Source organism: Myiozetetes cayanensis, unplaced genomic scaffold (assembly GCF_022539395.1).
Source record: "Myiozetetes cayanensis isolate MyiCay16 unplaced genomic scaffold, myiCay2020 scf13, whole genome shotgun sequence".
NCBI lineage: Eukaryota > Metazoa > Chordata > Aves > Passeriformes > Tyrannidae > Myiozetetes > Myiozetetes cayanensis.
Window position 1 is genome coordinate 14,700,636 of NW_026086937.1, and position 19,253 is coordinate 14,719,888.

Below are 19,253 nucleotides of genomic sequence, written 5' to 3' on the forward strand. Positions count from 1 at the left end.
ATGGCGGCCCGCGGCCCCGCGCGGCGCGGGCAGGGAGCGGGGCCCGCCCGAGGGCCCGGCCCGCAGGACGAGCCCCCCCCGCCGCTCCAGGCCGTGCTGGTCGCCGACAGCTTCAACCGCCGCTTCTTCCCGATCTCCAAGGACCGGCCGCGGGTGAGGAATGCCCGCGGGGCGCTGTCACCGGTGCCGGCTGTCCCGCTGCGCGCCGTGCGCGGGCGGGCGGGGCGAGCGGGGCTCTGGCGAGAGGCGAGAGGGGAGGGCTCGCCCCGCGCCGGGTCGGGGGGAGGCGGCGAGAACGCCCCGGGCTCGGGCAGCCCTGCCGAGGCTTCTCCCGCCTCGCCCCGCGCTGCGGAAACCCCTGACAGTTGTCTGTAAGACTTTATGTGCCAGAGTCTTTAGGAGTTTAGTTAAGAATCCTTGGGAGTTTATATTCCCCGCTGCTCGCTTTTCCATATGGTACCGCGCTGCTGGCTCCTCTGTGCGCGGTGCAGGAGCGGCAGCAGGTTTGGACAGGCTCGTTTCTGGTAAAGAAACAAGATCGTGGTCCTTGTCAGCGGTGTGTGAAAGAATATGGCAAAAAAATGGATGGGAAAAGCACTTTAATTATCCAGCGCAGAAGGCTGTGTGTTAAAGGAGCACAAAAAGCTTCTGGAGAGTTCAGGTCTGGACAATTCTCTCTCCTCGTTTGCTGATTAGATGTTTGTGGTGCTCATAATTATACACGCGAACTCAGGCCTCAAACAAAGCAGCACCAGAAATTAATTAAAGAATAGTATGAGATCACTCAGTTGGGAATCAGTAACTCAGTTTAGAAGTGTGAGTTGGATCTCAAGTCAAGGGAATACTCACTTCACTTCAGGTTGGGTTTTTTTTCCCCCTTGTTTAATTGTGGACATTCATAATCCTGTGGCTTCATCATTCATGTCTGACAGGTTTTTCTTGAAGCAGTTAAAAGCCTGAGTCAGGAAATCAGCACTCTGGGATTTTTTTTTTTTTCATTCTTTGTCATTTATTTGAGTCATCTTGAAGAGTTTTCTGTGATAACCTCAATTTTTTATGCCTTCCTCTCTGAAGTGAGGGTCTGCCCCTATAGAAGATCAGAAATTTACTGCTTAGATCAACTCTAATAGATTTTTATAAAAGGTGGTGGAGCAGTTACTTGTGTTATGTTTCTGATATTACTGATGATATTATATCCCAAAGTTCTAAGGGGCTGTTGCTGATGTTGGGGTAACAGTGTTTGTTTGCCCATCTATTTGCGTTTTGCTTTTGTTTTTTTTCCAGGCTCTCTTACCTATGGCAAATGTGGCCATGATCGACTATACCTTGGAATTTCTAACAGCAACTGGAGTGGAAGAAACCTTTGTTTTCTGCTGTTGGAAGTCAGCTGAGATAAAAGAGCATTTGCAGTAAGAATCTTTTCTTCTTTTTAGCCTTATCATGGAGAAGATTCTTCTGTCCTCCAACAAGCCTCAAATGCCTCACTGATCCTCCTGAGAAAAACTGCAAGAGGTTCCCTTTCAGCAGTGGTCTCCTAGCGTATCTCAAAAAAGACCGTTCCTCCTGTGTAGGAGAATGGTTGTGCAGTGTATTGGGGTTGGGTGTTGTGGGACTGCCCCTCAGTTCCCCTGCTGTGTGCACAGGAGTGTCCCCGGGCCTGTCGATAGCGGGCTCGCTCTGACAGGATCCTCCTCGCCTCCCCTTACAGATGAGCCATGCACTGGGGCACTGTGTCCTAGTGTGTTCTCTGTAGGAACAGCCTCTTTTGTGCCTTCAGGTTTTTTTTTTATTTTCTCCCTGCAGACAATCCAAGTGGTGCCGCCACACGTCTCCCAACACGGTGCGGTTTGTGACCTCGGACCTGTACCGCTCCCTTGGGGACGTCCTGCGGGACGTGGATGCCAAGTCCCTCGTGCGTTCCGACTTCATCCTCGTCACTGGGGATGTGGTGTCCAATTTCAATATATCCAAAGCCCTGGAGGAGCACAAGTAGGTGCCGCTTGCCTGGTGTGCCGAGGCTCTGGGCTGTAGGTCTCTGAAGAGCCATCTCAGAGTTCTGCCCTCCTTTTTCAGGTTGCGTCGTAAGATGGAGAAGAATGTTTCTGTGATGACGATGATATTTAAGGAGTCCTCCCCTGGCCACCATGCCAGGTGCAAAGAGGATGACATTGTTATTGCTATGGACAGTGCCACAAACCGTGTCCTTCACTACCAGAGAACCCAGGGGCTGAAACGATTCCGCTTCCCTATGGTGCGTCTGAACCTGACAGGTGGAAAAGGGTTGTGGTAGTGAAGCAGCCCATGCAAGGAGGGGGTCCTCCTTGAATATGGGCTGGGGAACAGTTCTTGCTACTTCTCTTGGAGGAGCAGATGATAGGAAGTAACTTGTGGTAAACTAGTTTTTTTTTTCCTCAACGTGTATTTAAGGCTTGGTGAAATCGTGCTGGGACAGACATGCTTGGACTCATTTCAGTTTGACAGTGGGGCAGATGTATTTCTCACAGTTCAGGTTTTGCCCTTTATTTCCTTTTCACCACGTAAAACAAGGGAGGAAGATGATCTGTGCTGTCACAGGGACTCACAGATTGGGATGCATATACCACTATGCACAGACCATTTTCAGAATCATGTAGGTTGGAAAAGACCTGTGAGATCATCACATCCAACCTTTGGCTGATCACCACCTTGTCAATTAAACCATGCCACATCCAGTCGTTTCTTGAACACCTCCAGAGATGGTGGCTCCACCACGTCTCTGGGCAGTCCATTCCAACCCTTTCCTTTTGAAGTGTTGTTGAGCCTGACTCAGGGGGTGGAATAACAGCAGGTGTGAGGAGTGGTGCCTCCTTTTATCTCTGCCTGTTCACCTAATAATGTAGTTAATGCTCTGTAAGTGTTTGCAGAGGCACTTTCTGCAGTGAGATAGATGGACTATTTTTTCAACTTGGAACTAAGGCTGTGATTGTATAGTATTTTCATCCCCAAATCAGTAATCAGGAAGTTGTTTTATGCCTTCAAATGAAAACACAAATCACTGTAGAAAACCCAACCAAACAATAAAAACCAAAAACCTGACTCCACCCCAAAAGCTCCCCCCACCCCCAGAACCCAACAACACAAAACCAGCCAACAATTGTAAAAAATTCACAGGGGGACTTCATAGCTGTGAGCTATGAAAATTGTATTTTGATTTATCAGGGGTTTTTTGTACATTTGTAGCTCCCAGAGACTGCCATAAAGAGCCTCCAGTAGGAAAAGTGATTGTTGGAAGTACAAGCTGTTTCTTGGAGAGCTGCAGTGTGTAAGGGTGAGGGCAGTGTCTGCTGACTGACACTCAGCTCTTTGTGTGACCAGGCTGTGCCTGCTAAGCTTGGGTCTAGTGTAGATCATAGATTTCTCTGATCTCCAGAACTTCAGCCACTTTAATATTCAGTCAGTACTTCCCCTGGCTCACAGAAGGCTTTTGGGATTCGGTACTGCTTGAGTCACTTGGATCATCTGAATTTTTTCCTCTTTCAGAGTCTGTTCCAGAACTCTATTGAGAACGTCGAGGTGCGCCATGACCTGCTGGATTGTCACATCAGCATCTGCTCTCCGCAGGTGAGCTCTGCCCTTCCAGGAGTACAAAATTCAGTCTGCATTGCTCCCTTTGTACTGCTGGTGTGCAGGGGGGGCATGTGGCCTGAGTACTAGGCTTGGAAAACAGAACTCTCAGTGACTGAGCTGAGGGCCTGGGTGGTCATGTGGTGCTGCTCTGTGGAATATATGGGTGCTCAGCCTGTGTCTGGCATCCACTACTTGAGCCCAGGCAGAACTACACAGTGGATGTATCCAGAGACTGGCTGATTTGGCACAGAGTGAAACTATTCCACAATTAAGTGATTTCATTTTGTGTATAGTAACATCTGTGGAACAGAGGTGTTGACTGTGTTGTGTAAGGTGTCAGTACCTGCAGGCTGGTACCATACTAGGGCAACATTCAGAGTTATTCCAGCCAAGCCTCACTAACATCTCTTCCACAACGGATAAAGTTTGTCTGCACCCTTCCCTTGGGAATGAAACTACAAAGTGAGGCTGGGCAGATTGCTTGGAAAAGCTAAAGCAATGTTTTGTCCCTTCTGAAACCCAGAATCTGTTCATGGATTCTGGCGGAGGAGGAGGAGATGGGAAGGTCAACATTCCTAGCAGAAGGAGTCAGAGCTTTATTCCAGGCAAGAGCATCACTTTCCTATATTGTATAACTTGGCTCTCTGAGAACCACTCAATAGCCACTAATTACCAGGCTTCCCTGGCAGCATTTTCTCTAGCTATATTATTTCCTTGTATTTTATTCCTAACAGGTGGCTGAGCTGTTCACAGACAATTTTGACTACCAGACACGGGATGACTTTGTGCGTGGTCTGTTGGTGAATGAGGAGGTAAGGAGAGGATTGTTACAAGGGAGACCTCATTACCTTGCCTTAGACAATCTCCTGACGTGCTCCTGCCTGTCTCCCAGGTCCTGGGGAACCAGATCCATATGCACGTAACGACGGAAGAGTACGGTGCTCATATATGCAACCTGCTGATGTACGAGGCTGTGTGCTCCGACATCATCCGGCGCTGGGTTTATCCTCTGACTCCGGAGATGAACTTCACTGACGACAAGAACCAGAGTTACACGCATTCCAAACACAACATTTACCGAGGGGTGGATGTCAGCCTTGGCCACGGCAGCGTCCTGGAAGAGAACGTGCTCATCGGGCAGGGAACGGTCATTGGCAGCAACTGCTCCATCACAAACAGTGTTATTGGGCAGAACTGTAGGATAGGTAAGTACAGGCATGGGGGACGTGCCAGCCTTGCCAGGCTGGGGCATAGGTTGTTGGGATTTAGTTTTTAATGTGCATTTGGCACTGAGAGGGCATGATGGGTGGGTGCTGATTGACTTCTAATGGGAAGAAAGGAGAAAACCTTGTTTTTCCAGCGGGGGAAATAGATTAAAGTTTTCAGGGTACCACAATGAACCTGGAAGGTGAAAGGTACTTCATGCAAACGAGTTGTTTCAGCCGTAGACAATGCATGAACTTTACTGATCTAGAGTTACCACCCACCAAACTCATCCTGCAAATGAGGGACATCTGTTCCCGTTTTTGTGAGCTGCTTGGTACTCCTTCCTAGCCTTGGCTGGATTTTCTGGGGTTTTGTGATTTGACTGTATTTGTCCAAAACCGAGATGTCAGTCGTTACTTTCAAATTAAGTCTCTGTAGAGAACAAACTGGTCTTTCAGTTTTGGGTAGGAAGGGGCCATAGGCCTCTAAGGCAAATTTTTCCCTGTCATCTAACGTCCATTGTGCATCAAGGGTGTTGGGATTCAGTAAGATGCTGTCTAGTGGACTCAGCAGTGTGGGAGAGCAGACTGCCTTGCTCAACACATTTGTACTTCGTGCTGTATAACAGGTGATAAAGTCATTTTAGATGGAGCTTTCCTGTGGGACAGAGTACACATAGCAGATAATGTGGAGATCCACCATTCTGTTGTCTGTGATGAGGCTGAAGTGAAGCAGAAAGTAAAGCTAAAGCCGCGCTGTGTCCTCTCTTCTCAGGTGAGCAGATTTATGTCTGTTCTGCTTTGTGTCTTTCTTGGCAGGTTACTAAACTTGCACTAGACCATACCAGAATACAGGGTTGCTCCAAGGCTTTTTGCAGGGATGGTGGCTATGCTACTCTCCCACATTTTTTTTTCTCTTTGTTTCACTGGGGCAGTGTCGTGTAGGATCTGGCAGTGCTGATGTCTTCAGTTATACTTGTCAGTAACAGCCTCTCTGGAGCAGCTGTTGTCCATGCTGGGGGAGGTACACGGGGGTCAGTCAGGGTGTTGTTTCATTAAGATACGTTGTACACATTTGCAGGTAGTAGTAGGTCCTGGCATTACTCTCTCTGAGGGCACAGTGATCTCTCTGCACCCCCCAGACGAGGAGGAAGAGGATGATGACCAGTTCAGCGATGATTCTGGTGTGAACAAGGAGGAGAGCAAAGTGAAACTGAAAGGTATGAGAGTCTCTGGCTCCATGCACCAAGGCTGTGCAAGGGCTTTGCCTTCCAAGATCTTTTGAGGTCTTTCCCTCCCTCATTCAGCAGTGCCGGGCTGGAGCTTAGTGCTGCATCAGCTTGGAACCTGTGTGTTTTCATTAGGGCAAGCAAGACTATTCAGCTCAAAGTTGAACAGTGAGATATACCTCAGTATCCCAGTATTAAAATCTTTGGAGGCTCAGGTATATTTAATTTTCCTTTGAGTAGGAGCCCTGTAGGAGACAATAAGATCAAGTTGGAAGAGATGCTCAGTTCAAGGCAGTTGCAAGATGTATGTCCTCGTACCTGGACTGTGTTCAAGGGCTTTGTCCTTGTGAAGTACTTTTTCTACAATCTGGGTCTGTCAAGGGATCTAAACACGGTCTGCTGAATGCTGCTGCTGTAGGGAGGAGTAAATCGGTCACTTGTCAAGACAAGTGAGAAGATAAAAGCTGAAATCTATATGCATCTGCAGGAATCCCAGCTCCCTCTTGATGAAGGATATTTAGGGGCAGTAATGTGCAGGTTATACCAGTTTATTTCAGGGTTGCCTGTTAGCAGATCCAGTACATCTGTGCTCTGATTGCTGATTCTTTTTCAGGTTACAATAAAAAGGACGTAGGCTCAGAGGGCAGAGGATATCTCTGGAAAGCAGATGACAAGGATGAAGAGGATGAAGAAGAGCAGAGACAAAGCCTGTGGGGTGAGGAAAAATTTAGTGTGGTCAGCTGGGGATGAACAGACAGACCTGTGTTGGGGAAACTGGCCAAGTGGGATGCTGATAATTGCGTCTAGAGCAAGACTTGAGCTTTGTGAAGCAGACTGGCTCCAGGTAAAACCTGTGCGTGGAGGGAAGGTGAGAGATGAAAGCAAGTGATGGACCAGATTCTCTCTTCCTGTGCTCTGTGGAAGGTGTTTATTAGATAAGTGACTTGCTCTAACACCCAGAGCTGTTTGTGCTGTGGATGCTGCACTATGGGATACCAGGCCCTCCCTCAGAGGGAAAATGCTTTGGCTATTCCTGGTGGTGCTGGCTTTCTTCCTGCGAGTGACAGCGTCTGCTGACATTGCTCCATCGTGAGTCAGCAGCCTGCGCAAAATGCATTTGCTTCTATCCCTGTCCTTTGTTGTCTGCCTGCAGACTCCCAAAAAATGCCATTATCCTAGTGCCAGCTGCAGCATTCCCTCTGCAGCAAATCTAATCATCTGGACCTTAAATAGAAGCTTCCCTGCAAGGACAGATAGTTGCTGACTTGTTTGGGAAATCCCTAGGACACCTGGTTTCTCATGCATGTGATAATTGCAGCTTTTGAGTGCTGAATGGTGCCTCTGCTCTTCTTCCTCAGGCCCAGCTGTGCATTCAGAGGAAGAGAGCGAGTCAGACAGTGACCTGAGCATGGGCTCTGAGGAGCCAGACAGTCGGGCAGCATCCCCTCAGCTGGATGACATCAAAGGTGAGAGATGGGTGGAAAGAACTGTGGTGACTCTGCAGATAATGCAATGTGCGAGATTTGTGCTGCTTTCTCTGGGTGTATTGGAAAATTTGTGGGCATCTATAATATGCTGTTTCCTGACCTCACTTTCGGCATTTTCTAAAGAATTCTTTAATATTCTCTGTATCCCTGCTGTGTTAACCCAAGGCAGCCAAGGATGAGAAACTAGACAAAGATCCTCCATCTTTCTCATTCTGATCACTGGGTCTGCATGAAAGAGCTCCCTGAATTGTCTGTTTGAATGGCAGTGCCATTGTCTAAACTCAGAGACTATGGGAAGGTCCAGCAGAGTTTCCTGTGTGGACAGCTTAGCACTATTCTTGCTGGAGAATTAAATGTCCTTGTAGGAGCTGCATCTTTTGGCAGAGATGTTTTGTTTTTGTCTTTTGTTATGTTAAGCTTATCTGTATTTGAAGTGGGTTCAAGCCAAATTGGAAAAAAAACCCCAAGTTTTCATGTTGGAAAATCTCCCCTAGGGAAATTAAACCAATAAATTTTAGGTTAGAATTCATATCTTTAGTTATGGGAAGATGAGGTTTGTCTGAACGAGAAAAGCTAGGTTGTGGAAGTATAATAGAAATTCTGCTCTAAAAGGTTACCTGTAGAGGTATATAGCTTTGTACTGGTTTCTGTGGATAGATCAATGATTTCTAGTAGGTAGATTCCTATATTTCCTATATTTGAATTATATCTCATTATTTATAAGCATAGTTGCTGTTGGTTTGTGTCAACTTACAGAGAACAAATAGACATAAGTGTTCGAAAACTTCCTTTGTGAAGGGCATAGTTGCTTCAGTAATGAGCAGTTTGAAGAATCTGTGCTTTTCCCTCACCTCTAACTGCCTGTCCTTTCTTTCATTAGTTTTCCAGAATGAGGTTCTGGGTACATTACAGAGGGGCGAAGAAGAAAACATTTCCTGTGACAACCTGGTCCTGGAAATAAACTCCCTCAAGTGAGTGTTCCCTTAGGGATGGTGTTCCTTATGCTGAATGGTCGGGTTTGACAGCAGACCTGTCGTAAGTAGAGGAGAAACCATGTGAATGCTCTTGTTTGATTGTTGAACATTAATTTTATCAGTATAGAGCATGAGAAATGCAGCTTAGAGATCATGACTGAATGACAGCAGGAGTTGATGGAGAACACCAGCTGCATCTCTAGCATCCTTGGTGGTTAGGCTTTTCCTGCCCTGGTTCTGTAAGGAGGGATTGAATTGCTGTTAAGTAACTGTGGACTGAAGAGAGCAAGCCAGTTCTTGGCTCGACTGCCTGTGAGTTCAGGCAGGGTCTGCTGCTCTGTGCATTGCAGCACTCAGGCAGCTGCCTGCAGCTGGGGCTGTGCTGTGGCTTGTTTTACAGCAGCAAGCCTAGAGTGCCTTTTACCCAGTATTTCTCAAATCCAAACCTGTTTCCCTTCTTTTGTGCAAGAGCATTGCTACAGCACTCCTGTAAGTGTGAGGGTGCTGTCCCTGCTTGTTCCACTGTGAGAGCAGATTTTCAGGACTTGTGGCCTTTGAGGGGCCTGATGTAATGCAAGGTGGTTTTATTGCCTGTATATTTGGAAAACCAATCAACCAAGTGAAAAAACAAGTCTGGAAGATGAAAATCAGATTTTCTGCTGTATCTCTGTGAAGAGCCACAGTCTGCAGAGATTGATAGTGTGAAGTGTTGAGGTGTTTTTGCCTTTTTCATCGTAGATATGCATATAACATTGGCCTGAAGGAGATGATGCAGGTGCTCAGTAAAGTGATCCTGGAATTCCCACTGCAGCAAATGGATGCAAACCTGGACTCCCAAAGCTATTTCTCAGCGTTACTTCCTGTAAGTCCTGATCCATTTAACTCTTCTTTGGGCTTGTCTCCTAATGTGTAGCCATCCCTTTGTGTGCCCCAGATAGTTTCTGCCTGAAAAGTCTCTTTGGTTAATCCTGAAGCCACTTGAATTCCATGAGTTCATAAGCCTCTTTGTCTTCTGTAGAAGTAAAAGTGAACTGAAACTATTTTACCAGCTTGACAGGCTGAGATTGTAGATGTGGGAGCTCTACTTCAGTACCTGTGGTTTGTTTCTGTTTCCTGTGTGGGCCAGGAGGGCATCACTGGTGAAAAAAAGGTCTGTTAGTGATATCTTTACAGGGTTGCGTTCCAGGAACCCTGTTCCAGTCTATCTTAAGCCCTGTCCCTGGGGTAGCAAGGAGCACTCCTCTCCCAGTGGGATCCTTTCCAAGATCTTACTTGTCTGCATATTGTAATTGGTGCCAATTTTTTTTCCAGCCAAATGCAAAGGCACAATATTATTGTTTTTGTGTGAAGATAGTTTTTCTTGGTCTCTAGAGAGATGGGTTGTATAATTGGGTGAGAGTAATTTCAATTTCCTGACTTACAGAGTCAAAATAGGGCAGGATCTGTTCTAAAAAGCAGGCAGTCTTGTCTTAATGGTTTTGCTGATCCAAGCTGAAATCATTGTAGTATTTTTGTCTCTTTATAGCCCATTTATGCATTTGACTTTGCAAAATCTACAAGTTACCAAGCTGCTCTTTCAGAATGAATGAGTCTGACAGACTGTCAGTGTTTGGGACAGACTACTTTAATTTTTTTTTTAGGACTCCTTTTATTTTTTGTAGGAGATTGATCTTAAGAGGAACACCAGACTTCCTCCTAATCCTTCCTCTGAGAAAGTGTGTGCTTTCAATTGATGGAGAAGGGAGAAAAGCTAGTTCTCCTTTGTTGACGTGTAAGCATGGTACTTAACACCTCTTGGGTGTGTGGAGATGCCTTCTGCAGGAAACTTCCCTGTGAACTGATCTGTTTATCAGATGGCTTAGTGAGATCTCAACAGTGAGATTTTGCTGTTCACTCTTTAAATTCTTTTTGCTTTTGTTCATTTTCCAGACCGGTTTTTGAACAGCATGTCCTGTCCTGAAAAAAGAGAATTGAAGGGATGACTGAAGAAAATGTTGGAGCAGGTGTTAGATTCTAAGTGGAAAGCACTACATCTAGACAACAGCTTGTGTGGAATCAGCAGCTGTGTAGGATGTTGGGTTTTTTATCCCATCTAGGATATGGCATCTCTTTCTGTCTCCCAGGTTGAGCTCCTAATCTTGTATGAGTGTAACAGGAAAACTTCACTGCAGCACCCAGTCAGAAGAGGTTCTAAGTCTGGAATGAAAAATATAGCTGCATAAAGTCTTGTGTAATTGCCCAAAACCTCTTTAGAAGCTAAAGACAGTGGAAGTACATGAAGGGCTTACTTCTGGGTAACTATGTCCATATATATTTCATCAGAGGAAAGCTGGTGCTCATGTTTAACAACAGAGACAGCAAATCAACTCAGCTTCAGAGAGATGCAATAATAATCTAAATTTAATATTCAGGGAGACCATGCCCCATGTCATGGGCAGGTGGAATTTCTCTAGACAGGGTGCTGTGTTGATTTATGAAACACAAATGATTCATCCAGACATTGCTGGTTTTCCAGGGCAGCAGCTTCATGTATTTACCAGCAGTGCTCTGAAGAGAGCAGTTCTTCAGGCAGATGATGCACAGCATCTGAAACTGTGGCTTTTCTGCAACTTGTGGTTCCCTTGTTAGTAAAAAGTACACTCTTAATTTACTAACTGTTACACCCTGGGTATAGGTTAGTATATAATGAAAGCACATGGTTGAAATGTGCAGCTAAAACTGCTTAGTGGTACTGGGCTGAGATCTGCTCACGATGGTGCAGATATGACAAAGTGTTATTTTGTATGAGGTGGGGATACTTGCTTTCGGAGAGTGATGGACATCAGAAACCCACTGAACCTTGCAGAACTGTTTTATGTTTCTCCCCCTCTTTGTAGCTCAACTCTGACCAAGAGATGCTGAAGGAAGATGTGTTGCTTGTGTAAAACCAATGGTAGAGCAGTCCCAGACAGCTCAGGAAGGGAAATTGTGGAAATGCCATAGTTATGATGAATGGTTTGACTTGAAACCACAGTATGTGCTCTGAAGTGCTGGCCCCCAAGCATGAAGCTCTTAAGTGTTGCAGCAGTTTTAGGAAACAAGCATCTGGTAAAGGATATGCCTGTGGGTATGTTTTTCAGATGAAACATGGAGGCTTGAGAAATAGAGGTATCCAGTTTGATGTATGCCAGGCGTCTTGTTCAGCTCTTGCACAAGTTATAAAGCAGAGACCTTTCCTAGAACTGCAGACAGAGATTCTGTAACGTTGTGCAAGTGAACAAAACGTGGGATCGCTTATATCAGGGACCAAGTGGATCTTTGTTTTCACCAAAGCCCTTGATGGTGATCAGCACAGATGCTGTTGTGGTGTAACAGGTTGGAATTACAGCTTTGTCCCTCATGTTTTGCATGTACATCATGATGGTGTTCTGTGCTGCGGGTAGGTGTAAAATAGTTTTGGTGTCAAGACTGTCCTTCTGACAAGAGAACTGGGTCACAAATCTCTGTGAAGTTGATGTTGTTACAGCATCGCTGACCAGATTTGATGTAGATGAATCAACCTGTCAGAGAGATTTTATTCTCCAGACTGTAGACTGTTTTGAGGTGTTACCTGGGTAGACTCAAAGCCTAGAAAGTTACAGTATTGTCCATAGGGCTCTCTGTCAGGTATCTTTTCGTGCTTTTCAGTGTTTTATCAAATCCAAAATAATTGTGAGCTTCTAATTCTCCAGTTCAGGGTTTTCATGAACGCCCCAAACAGCCTCTCTGGTCATGTAGGCTCAGAGGGTGTTTTTGCTGGGGGGCAGTGCTCTCCTTTCCCCAGTAGCACCAGCTACAGTGCAGTGGATGTTCTCAACCTGAGGTATATTTTTTTCTCCTTTCCCAGCAGTAGGCACACTTGATTGAGTCCTGGGGTTGTGAGAGTTTATAGCTCTAGTTTCTTTATAAATAATCTACTTTCAGAAACTCAATAGCTTCTTTTAACAGAAAGGTGTTACAAAATGTTGCTGAGCCTGGAAGGAACTGGATAGTGGCTTTACTACATTTGAGGTGAAGGTTCTGAAGAATAATAAAAATGCAGGAGATGGTTGCAGAGGAGGGGAAGAGTGTCTAGGATTAAACATTTTGCTAAAGGCTAAAATACTTTCTGGAAATATGCCACACAACCCTCAGGTTTTTGTTGTGATACCGTTGTGATTAGGATCATTCTGTGCTATTACTGTTGTTCCTTGAGCCAGTCGATGTAGTGCTATACAGATCAGTTTGTACTAATCCCCTCCTTTGTTTCTGCTTGAGGCATGCGAATTCCATCCTGGTTGCATGGCAGATGTGTCTGAAGAAGTGATGGAATGTAGTACCATGGAGTAGATGAGCAGTTTCCCAGCACAGGCTGTCTTTGGTAGTCCACACGAGCCTGGACCGTCACCATAGGCTGGGTTCCAGCTCTGCTGTGTGTCCTGGAGCTCTCACTCTGTCAGGGCTACTGCCTGTTAACAGTTGTCCTGGACAGAATAACACTGATTAATCCTGAATGTAGGTGACTCAGGGCTCCTTCATCACACCCCAAGCCCCTGTGAATTACCTGCTTCCCTGAAAAACAGACCAGAAGTGTTCTGTGAGGGGACACTGCTGAAGGCACAGCAAAACAGGATCTGTGCAGATGTGCCAGGGATGTAGTTGCAGGATCATCTGCTGTTGAATTACTCCATTTGAAAGATGTGGAACTCTGATTTAATGTCCTGAAATGTTTTTGTAGAACGACCTGGTCATGATGTGGCCGGTGCAGAGTTTTTGTACGTTATCTGAGTTCTGATATCTTTTAAAATTGTTATGGGCAGGGATCTAAGTATTACCTCCTGTCCCAGATTCAGGTCAGTCTGTGCTGCTTTGCAGAGCTCCCAGCTGCTTGCTTCCCAGATATGTGCAACAACTGAAAGAGCTGTGGAGGACTTGGACAGAAATATTATTTGAAGAGGCAGCACCAAAATCATGAAACTTAAGACTTCATAAAAAATGAGCCTTAGAGGAGAGAACTGAGATCAGCTAATAGTGTAACAACTTCTTGCACTTCACTCTTCCCACCCATTCCCTGCAGCAGACTCCAGGATCCAAGCAAGCCTGTAGGCACACAGCTAATGTGTGGCTTGCATTTAGGGGCTGCTCTGCTGCCTTCCTGTTTCAGGGGTAGCTGTTTTTCACTGTTCACTTTCTCTCAGCTGTTAATTATCCTGGCACTATCTTTTTCTGTGTTTTCTTATTTGTTCTTCTGCTTTGAAGGAAAATTCCACTGAAATGTCAAATGCTCTGGGGTGGGGGGAAGCTTTGAGTAGCATGTATCTCTCCTTATTGGTCTGCTATGATTTGCTTTAAATACCAGACTCCATTGAACACATTTACTGTGATGATTAGGTATTCCATCCAGAGAGGCAAAACCAAGAAAGTTAACGGATGTCCTCAAAGCTGCTTAGTAAAACCAGGTCCTATGTGCACATGGACAGTGGAGTAAATACATGAAGTGGTCAGCTGAATGGTTTCTTAAAATGCTTCCCTGGGCCAGTTTCTTAGTGAGCACAGCTGAGAAGCAGGGCTGAGTGCACCCATCCATCTCGGCTCAGGAGCTCTTCTCTGTTTCCCCCTGCAGCTGTTGAAGAACTGGACCCCGTTGTTTAAGAACTACATAAAACGGGCATCAGATCACTTGAATGCCTTATGTGCCATTGAGGAATTCTTCCTGGAACATGACAGTCTCTGCGCATCGATAGCTAAAGTGAGTACCTGCTCGCAAATCTGAGGACCTGTTTTTGCTGGATTCACGGTGAAATGCATCTATTTACATCATCAGCTTGTCTGCTTTAGAGGAGAGAATTTTGGGGTCTCAGTGGAGAGGGCATGTAGGAAATCCATCTATAACAATTTCTTTTAAGAAAAAAAAAGTTCTGTGTCTGCCTGTGTCTCTGAGGGAGCACAGCTGAGGGTGAGTATTAATTACCAGCCTGCAGCCTGCAGGGAGCTATTATTTTGCAGCTTCCAACCTCGATGCCCTTGTTGTGTGACACAGGAAGAGGCAAGGCCAGAGGCTTGCTTTAGGAAGAGCTTTACTTCATTTGTCTCTCTGTGGTCCCTGGGATCTAACTGCTAAATGGCTTATCCTGCTTTAGAGCACAAAACAAGCAAACATGGGAATAACTGAGATTTTATTTGGGCTGAGCTAGTTATAAAAGTAGGAATAAAGAGAAGCTGACGTGGCTAATTACCTCTGTCCCCAATTCTGAGAGTTTTCAGTATATGCCTCTTCACCCTCCTTCACAAATATTTTGTCCCTGCATTTTTTCTTCCCTGTCACATGGAGAGCATTTGACTTGGATTGCAAGTCATTCCTTTAGCAGGGATTCAGGAAACCCCTGTCTTTTTTGGAAGAGCTCTCCTAGAGCCTGCTTATCTCTTGGTTCCTCAAGAAAGAGTAATCCTAACTTCTGCTACCAGTGCTTCTAGCTGATGGCAAACCACTTAGGATTGGAGCCAAAAGCCTTTAGTTTGGTGAGCCAAAATGTCCTTGAATTACAGCAATTGTTTGGCATGTGTCCATTGTTCTAGGGGCCTGATTTTCCCTGGAGGCTGGGAATTGAAGTGACACTTTATATTTGGAGTTGGCAGCCAGCTTTGTTAGTGCTCTGCTGCAAGGAGACCGACTGCAAAGTGCCTGCTCTGCCTGAGCACAAAGGCACCCTGAGAAAGCCTGATTGCCTCTCCTCCTTGTCTCCTCCTCACTCACTGGGCAGGGGCTTGAGCTGATGAATGACCAATTGCTTTGACACCTGCCATAAGGCACTGCTAAGAGAGAGCTGGCAGGAGGAGGGAGCCTGGGGCAGAGCTGCATAGGTTCATGCTTTTCTGCACGTGTCCCCGTTGTGTGTATGTGGGCCTGCATCAGCTGCTTGTTAGATCTGCTTTGGGGAGGGGTTTGGGTTGCTTTAAAAAGAGAACTTAAATAACATCTTGAACTGACATCCTCTGTGGCCCTTTGTTGCCCATAGCCCTCATACCTGTCACCCACAGGGCTGAAGCTGATGGGGCTTGAACTTTGACTCATTATGTGTCATAGCATTTAACTGTCAGGAACACAAGGCTTGGTAGGAGAAGCACAGTTATTTTTAACAGTAGAAGGAAGATGAAGCAGACTGAGTGCCTTCTGTTGAAGATGTAGCTGAGAGACACAGATTATGTGCAAACTTTGTACTTGGACGTGAGCTAGCCCCAAAAGAGCTTATAGAAAGCCTGTTGCTCTTTTCTAATTGGTGCAGGTGTTGATGACATTTTACCAGCTGGAAATTCTGGAAGAAGATGTAATTCTCAATTGGTTCTCTTTGCGGGACACGTCTGACAAAGGAAAGCAGCTTCGGAAAAACCAGCGGGTAAGTCCCGAAGGTGTTTGAAGAGGCCAGGGTTGGGGGACTGAGAGACAACAGCTGCTGAAAGAAACTTCGAGTGGAGTTTGGTGCCACTGTCACCTTCTGTGGAGCAGCTGCTATTACATGGTAGGCCAGGAAACACACCAGTGCACTGAACATTGAGCAACACAACTTTGTTCTCCAGAACAGACGTTTCTGTGCATTCCGCCACAGTCATCCTGTTTGGATGACGAATGGAAGTAGTAGGAGGATTGTTTTTAGTGGGCTCCCTGTAGCACGAGGCCAGCACTTTCTGCAGTAGCAGCACAGCTTCTCTAAGCCAACACCCATTTGAAATGGGCTTTAGGCCAATGCCCTGTGTGCTGGCCCCATGCAATTCCTTTGAAGCTTCCATTCCTGGCTCACCAGTCCCTTCGCATATATTTCTAAGTGTTTGCTGTACTGAGTGGTTTCATTTGGCTTCTGTTGCAAGGAACATATAAACTTCCCTCCTCCATCAGGCAGAACTTTGTGCTGCAGTTTGGTTGAGCCCTGTTCCAGTCCTCCCTGGATCTAGAAGAGGAGCAGGGGGAAAAAAGCCATCTCTGAAGAACAGCTTTGTTTAAAACCTTTGCAAAGTCAGCTATTAGTATAGGTCAGCAGTGCTTTCAGCTGCTTGTTCAAGCCCAGTTAAAAGGTGAAATGAGCTGCCTTTTTAATAGCAGTTTCTCAGGGAGTAGTTTTTTTCCCAGCAGAGTTTTCCTAATACGTCTTAGCTAAGGTGCAGCTGTCATCTCTTTGCCCTCAAGCTCTGAAAAACTCTCAAACTTTTGTCTTTTAGCTGAGTGTTGTGGGGATTGTCTGACTGGAGGAATCTCCCTCAGGAATTTAATCAGTCTGCATTTGTCTGTGGCATCCCAGTTGTTTTTCACCTAACTGTCTCTCTCTCCCTCAGTCTGTCTCAGTTTCTATATCTTCTGGAAACACTTTCTCTTTCTTGTGCATAATAGTGATGATCACTCACACAGTGTATTTGTTGAGCATCTCTTTGGTGTCAGTTGTTCCCAATTATGTATCATTCTTTCTGCAGCTCCAGAAGTTTATCCAGTGGCTGGAGGAGGCAGAGGAAGAGTCGTCTGACGGCGACCAAGACTGACATGGTGGCTCAGCATGAGAAAAGGCTCTCACTGCCTTTCTGGGCCGAGTGGGCAGGGCAAGATCAATGCCAGTGCATGGTGTGTAGATGTGGGGCCTGACATCAAAGTGACTGACAATCCCATCATCAATTCAGTTGTGTGTTCCCTACTTTGCCACTTCCCTCCCTCCCTCACTTGCCCCTTATGTTGCAACCCAGTGTAAAAACCATAAGGGAAAAGCAGGAGATGGTGATACCTAAAATCCCTCTGGAACCTGGATATGATATGCCATATCATATACTATCATACTATCTTTGGGGAGGTCCTTGTTACTAATACAAAGGGAACGAGGAGATGCAAATGCATATGATGCCCATTTAGATCTAACCGTTGGGGTTGTGGAAGAATGGTCATACAGCTAAGGTATTTGGAGTCATTGTTGCTTCTGGAGCTAAGAGAACTCCTGCTGAAGAGACACTGGCAAGGTTGGTGAGTAAGAGCACATGGATTAGGATCTGGAGTGCAGGACTGGGATTCAGGAGTTCCTGTGCCTGGAGAAGATGCAATTGTATGAGGATGCCCAAGGCATTTTGCAGCCTAGAAGGCACTTCTGTGATCTTTCCAAAAGGGAAAATCTCTTGCCATCTGCCATGCTAGGATCTAACACGAGGTTGCACAGTGGAGTCGGTAAAACCATGTGCTTCCCCTGCTGTAGAACCGGGGATGGTGTGTGTCAGCTCCCCCAGCGGGGTTGGTTAGCAGTGGATGTGCACTGGCCAGTGAAATGCTGTGCGGGTCGACACATCTTTCATGTGATCCGTCTTCTGTGCACCCCAGCTTAGCAGACATGTTTTAGAGAAGTGTCTGTTTCTTTATTTTTTATATAAAAAGGGAGCAGAGGTGCCTGACTCCTCCCGCTGCACCAACTACACTTGTGTTTTGCTCTGGGGGGCACTGACTGCACCAGCTGCTTTGAGGAGGATGCAAGTTCCTAAATTCTGCTCCAGTGTGAAAAGGAGCGAATGGTATTTCCTTCAACAGCACGTGGTCTGTGTATCCACATGATTTCAGTTATACAAGCTTGCTTACTTCATGTCCTTTTATTTATTTGAAAACTTCCCTTCCCTCAGACAGCTGGAAAAGTGCTGCAAAACCACTGTGAAGTTCTGCAGCTGCAGAGCAGCTCGGCAGGCAGCAGGGAGTGAGCGTGCCTCTGGCACTTTGTTGCCAGCACAGACAATATGGGGCAGCAGTAAGGCCTTTAAGAACAGCTTCCTTCAAGTGTCACTGTGCTGTGTTCTTCCCCGCTCTCAAAGAACAGAGCAAAAAGGGCACAGCGAGCATCAGCGTGTCTTCATAGGTGGGTTATTTGTTGGATGTGCTGACCTTGCCTCTGCCCCTTCAGGAGGAGCATGGAATAAATCCTTTGCAGGGGGAAATGCACTGGAGCTCCCCACTCAGGATATATTTACTTGGCTGTTCCATGGTGCCACGACTGTCAGTGAGGGGACAGCTTTGGATGCTGGAGACCAGGGATACTGCCTCTTAAAAGCTGATGTGCAGGCAGGGCAATCTTGTGCACTCACACTACCAGTTGCCAGGATTGTGCATAAATGTCCTTGTTTTCTGACATTGCAAACTCAGTCTTGTAAATGTTGGGGAAATAGTTGGTATCTGAATTTTCTGTATCTGCCAATATTTAATTCAGGGAGCAAATAAAACCTATCCTGGTGTTAATGGCTTGCTTGCTTTTTTTGCCTTGGGATTTTATGTCTCCAGCTGTGGTATGTGCCTGAGCAGGGCTTCATGTGTAAGCTAAATAACTCATTGCTACTTTCTCCTGAAGAGATTTTAAGCACACAGTAGGCAGGTGGGACATCAGGAGGGCATTGAATTGGTGTAAGTGTTCATTGATAACTCATGTTTACAACTAGAGAACAGTTCTGAACATAGAATCCTGAAATGGGTGAGGTTTGGTTTTGTACAGGATTATGTTGCAAAGATGAACCTTAAATCCAGTGAAACCTGTTATCATTTGTCATTTTGAGAATTAGTGGGAATGGTGGCTGATAGGCACTGCATTGTGCCCTCCTGATGCTGGGGAGTAGGAACTGGCAGAGATGGGGAAGGACAGCTACAGGGCTCTTAATAAAACCATTTACAAAACAGCTGCAATACTTGGTAATTTTAAATATTTTCTTCCTTTTACAATGTAAAGATAGCTTAAAAATAAATTTAATGTGTAATGC

At 45.9% G+C, this 19,253-nt stretch overlaps 1 protein-coding gene across 1 annotated transcript; it reads left to right on the forward strand.

Annotated features, from left to right (window-relative positions):
• Nucleotides 1-18,741, forward strand: EIF2B5 (eukaryotic translation initiation factor 2B subunit epsilon). Its single transcript, XM_050308318.1, has 16 exons — nt 1-153; nt 1,285-1,409; nt 1,804-1,989; nt 2,074-2,251; nt 3,520-3,600; nt 4,341-4,418; nt 4,499-4,811; nt 5,441-5,586; nt 5,893-6,031; nt 6,654-6,755; nt 7,399-7,506; nt 8,408-8,498; nt 9,240-9,363; nt 14,122-14,247; nt 15,782-15,892; nt 16,959-18,741. The coding sequence occupies exons 1-16, from the start codon at nt 1-3 to the stop codon at nt 17,022-17,024; spliced, it is 2,127 nt and encodes a 708-aa protein (XP_050164275.1). The 3' UTR covers nt 17,025-18,741.
• The last annotated feature ends 512 nt before the right edge of the window (nt 18,742-19,253 follow it).

What these genes read in the sequence shown, in the direction of transcription:
- EIF2B5 (XM_050308318.1), top strand. Translation starts at nt 1, where the DNA reads ATGGCGGCCCGCGGCCCCGCGCGGCGCGGGCAGGGAGCGGGGCCCGCC. An exon ending in GAGCAAAGTGAAACTGAAAG is followed by an intron (nt 6,032 to 6,653) that starts GTATGAGAGTCT and finishes ATTCTTTTTCAG; the next exon opens with GTTACAATAAAAAGGACGTA. An exon ending in GCAGAGACAAAGCCTGTGGG is followed by an intron (nt 6,756 to 7,398) that starts GTGAGGAAAAAT and finishes CTTCTTCCTCAG; the next exon opens with GCCCAGCTGTGCATTCAGAG.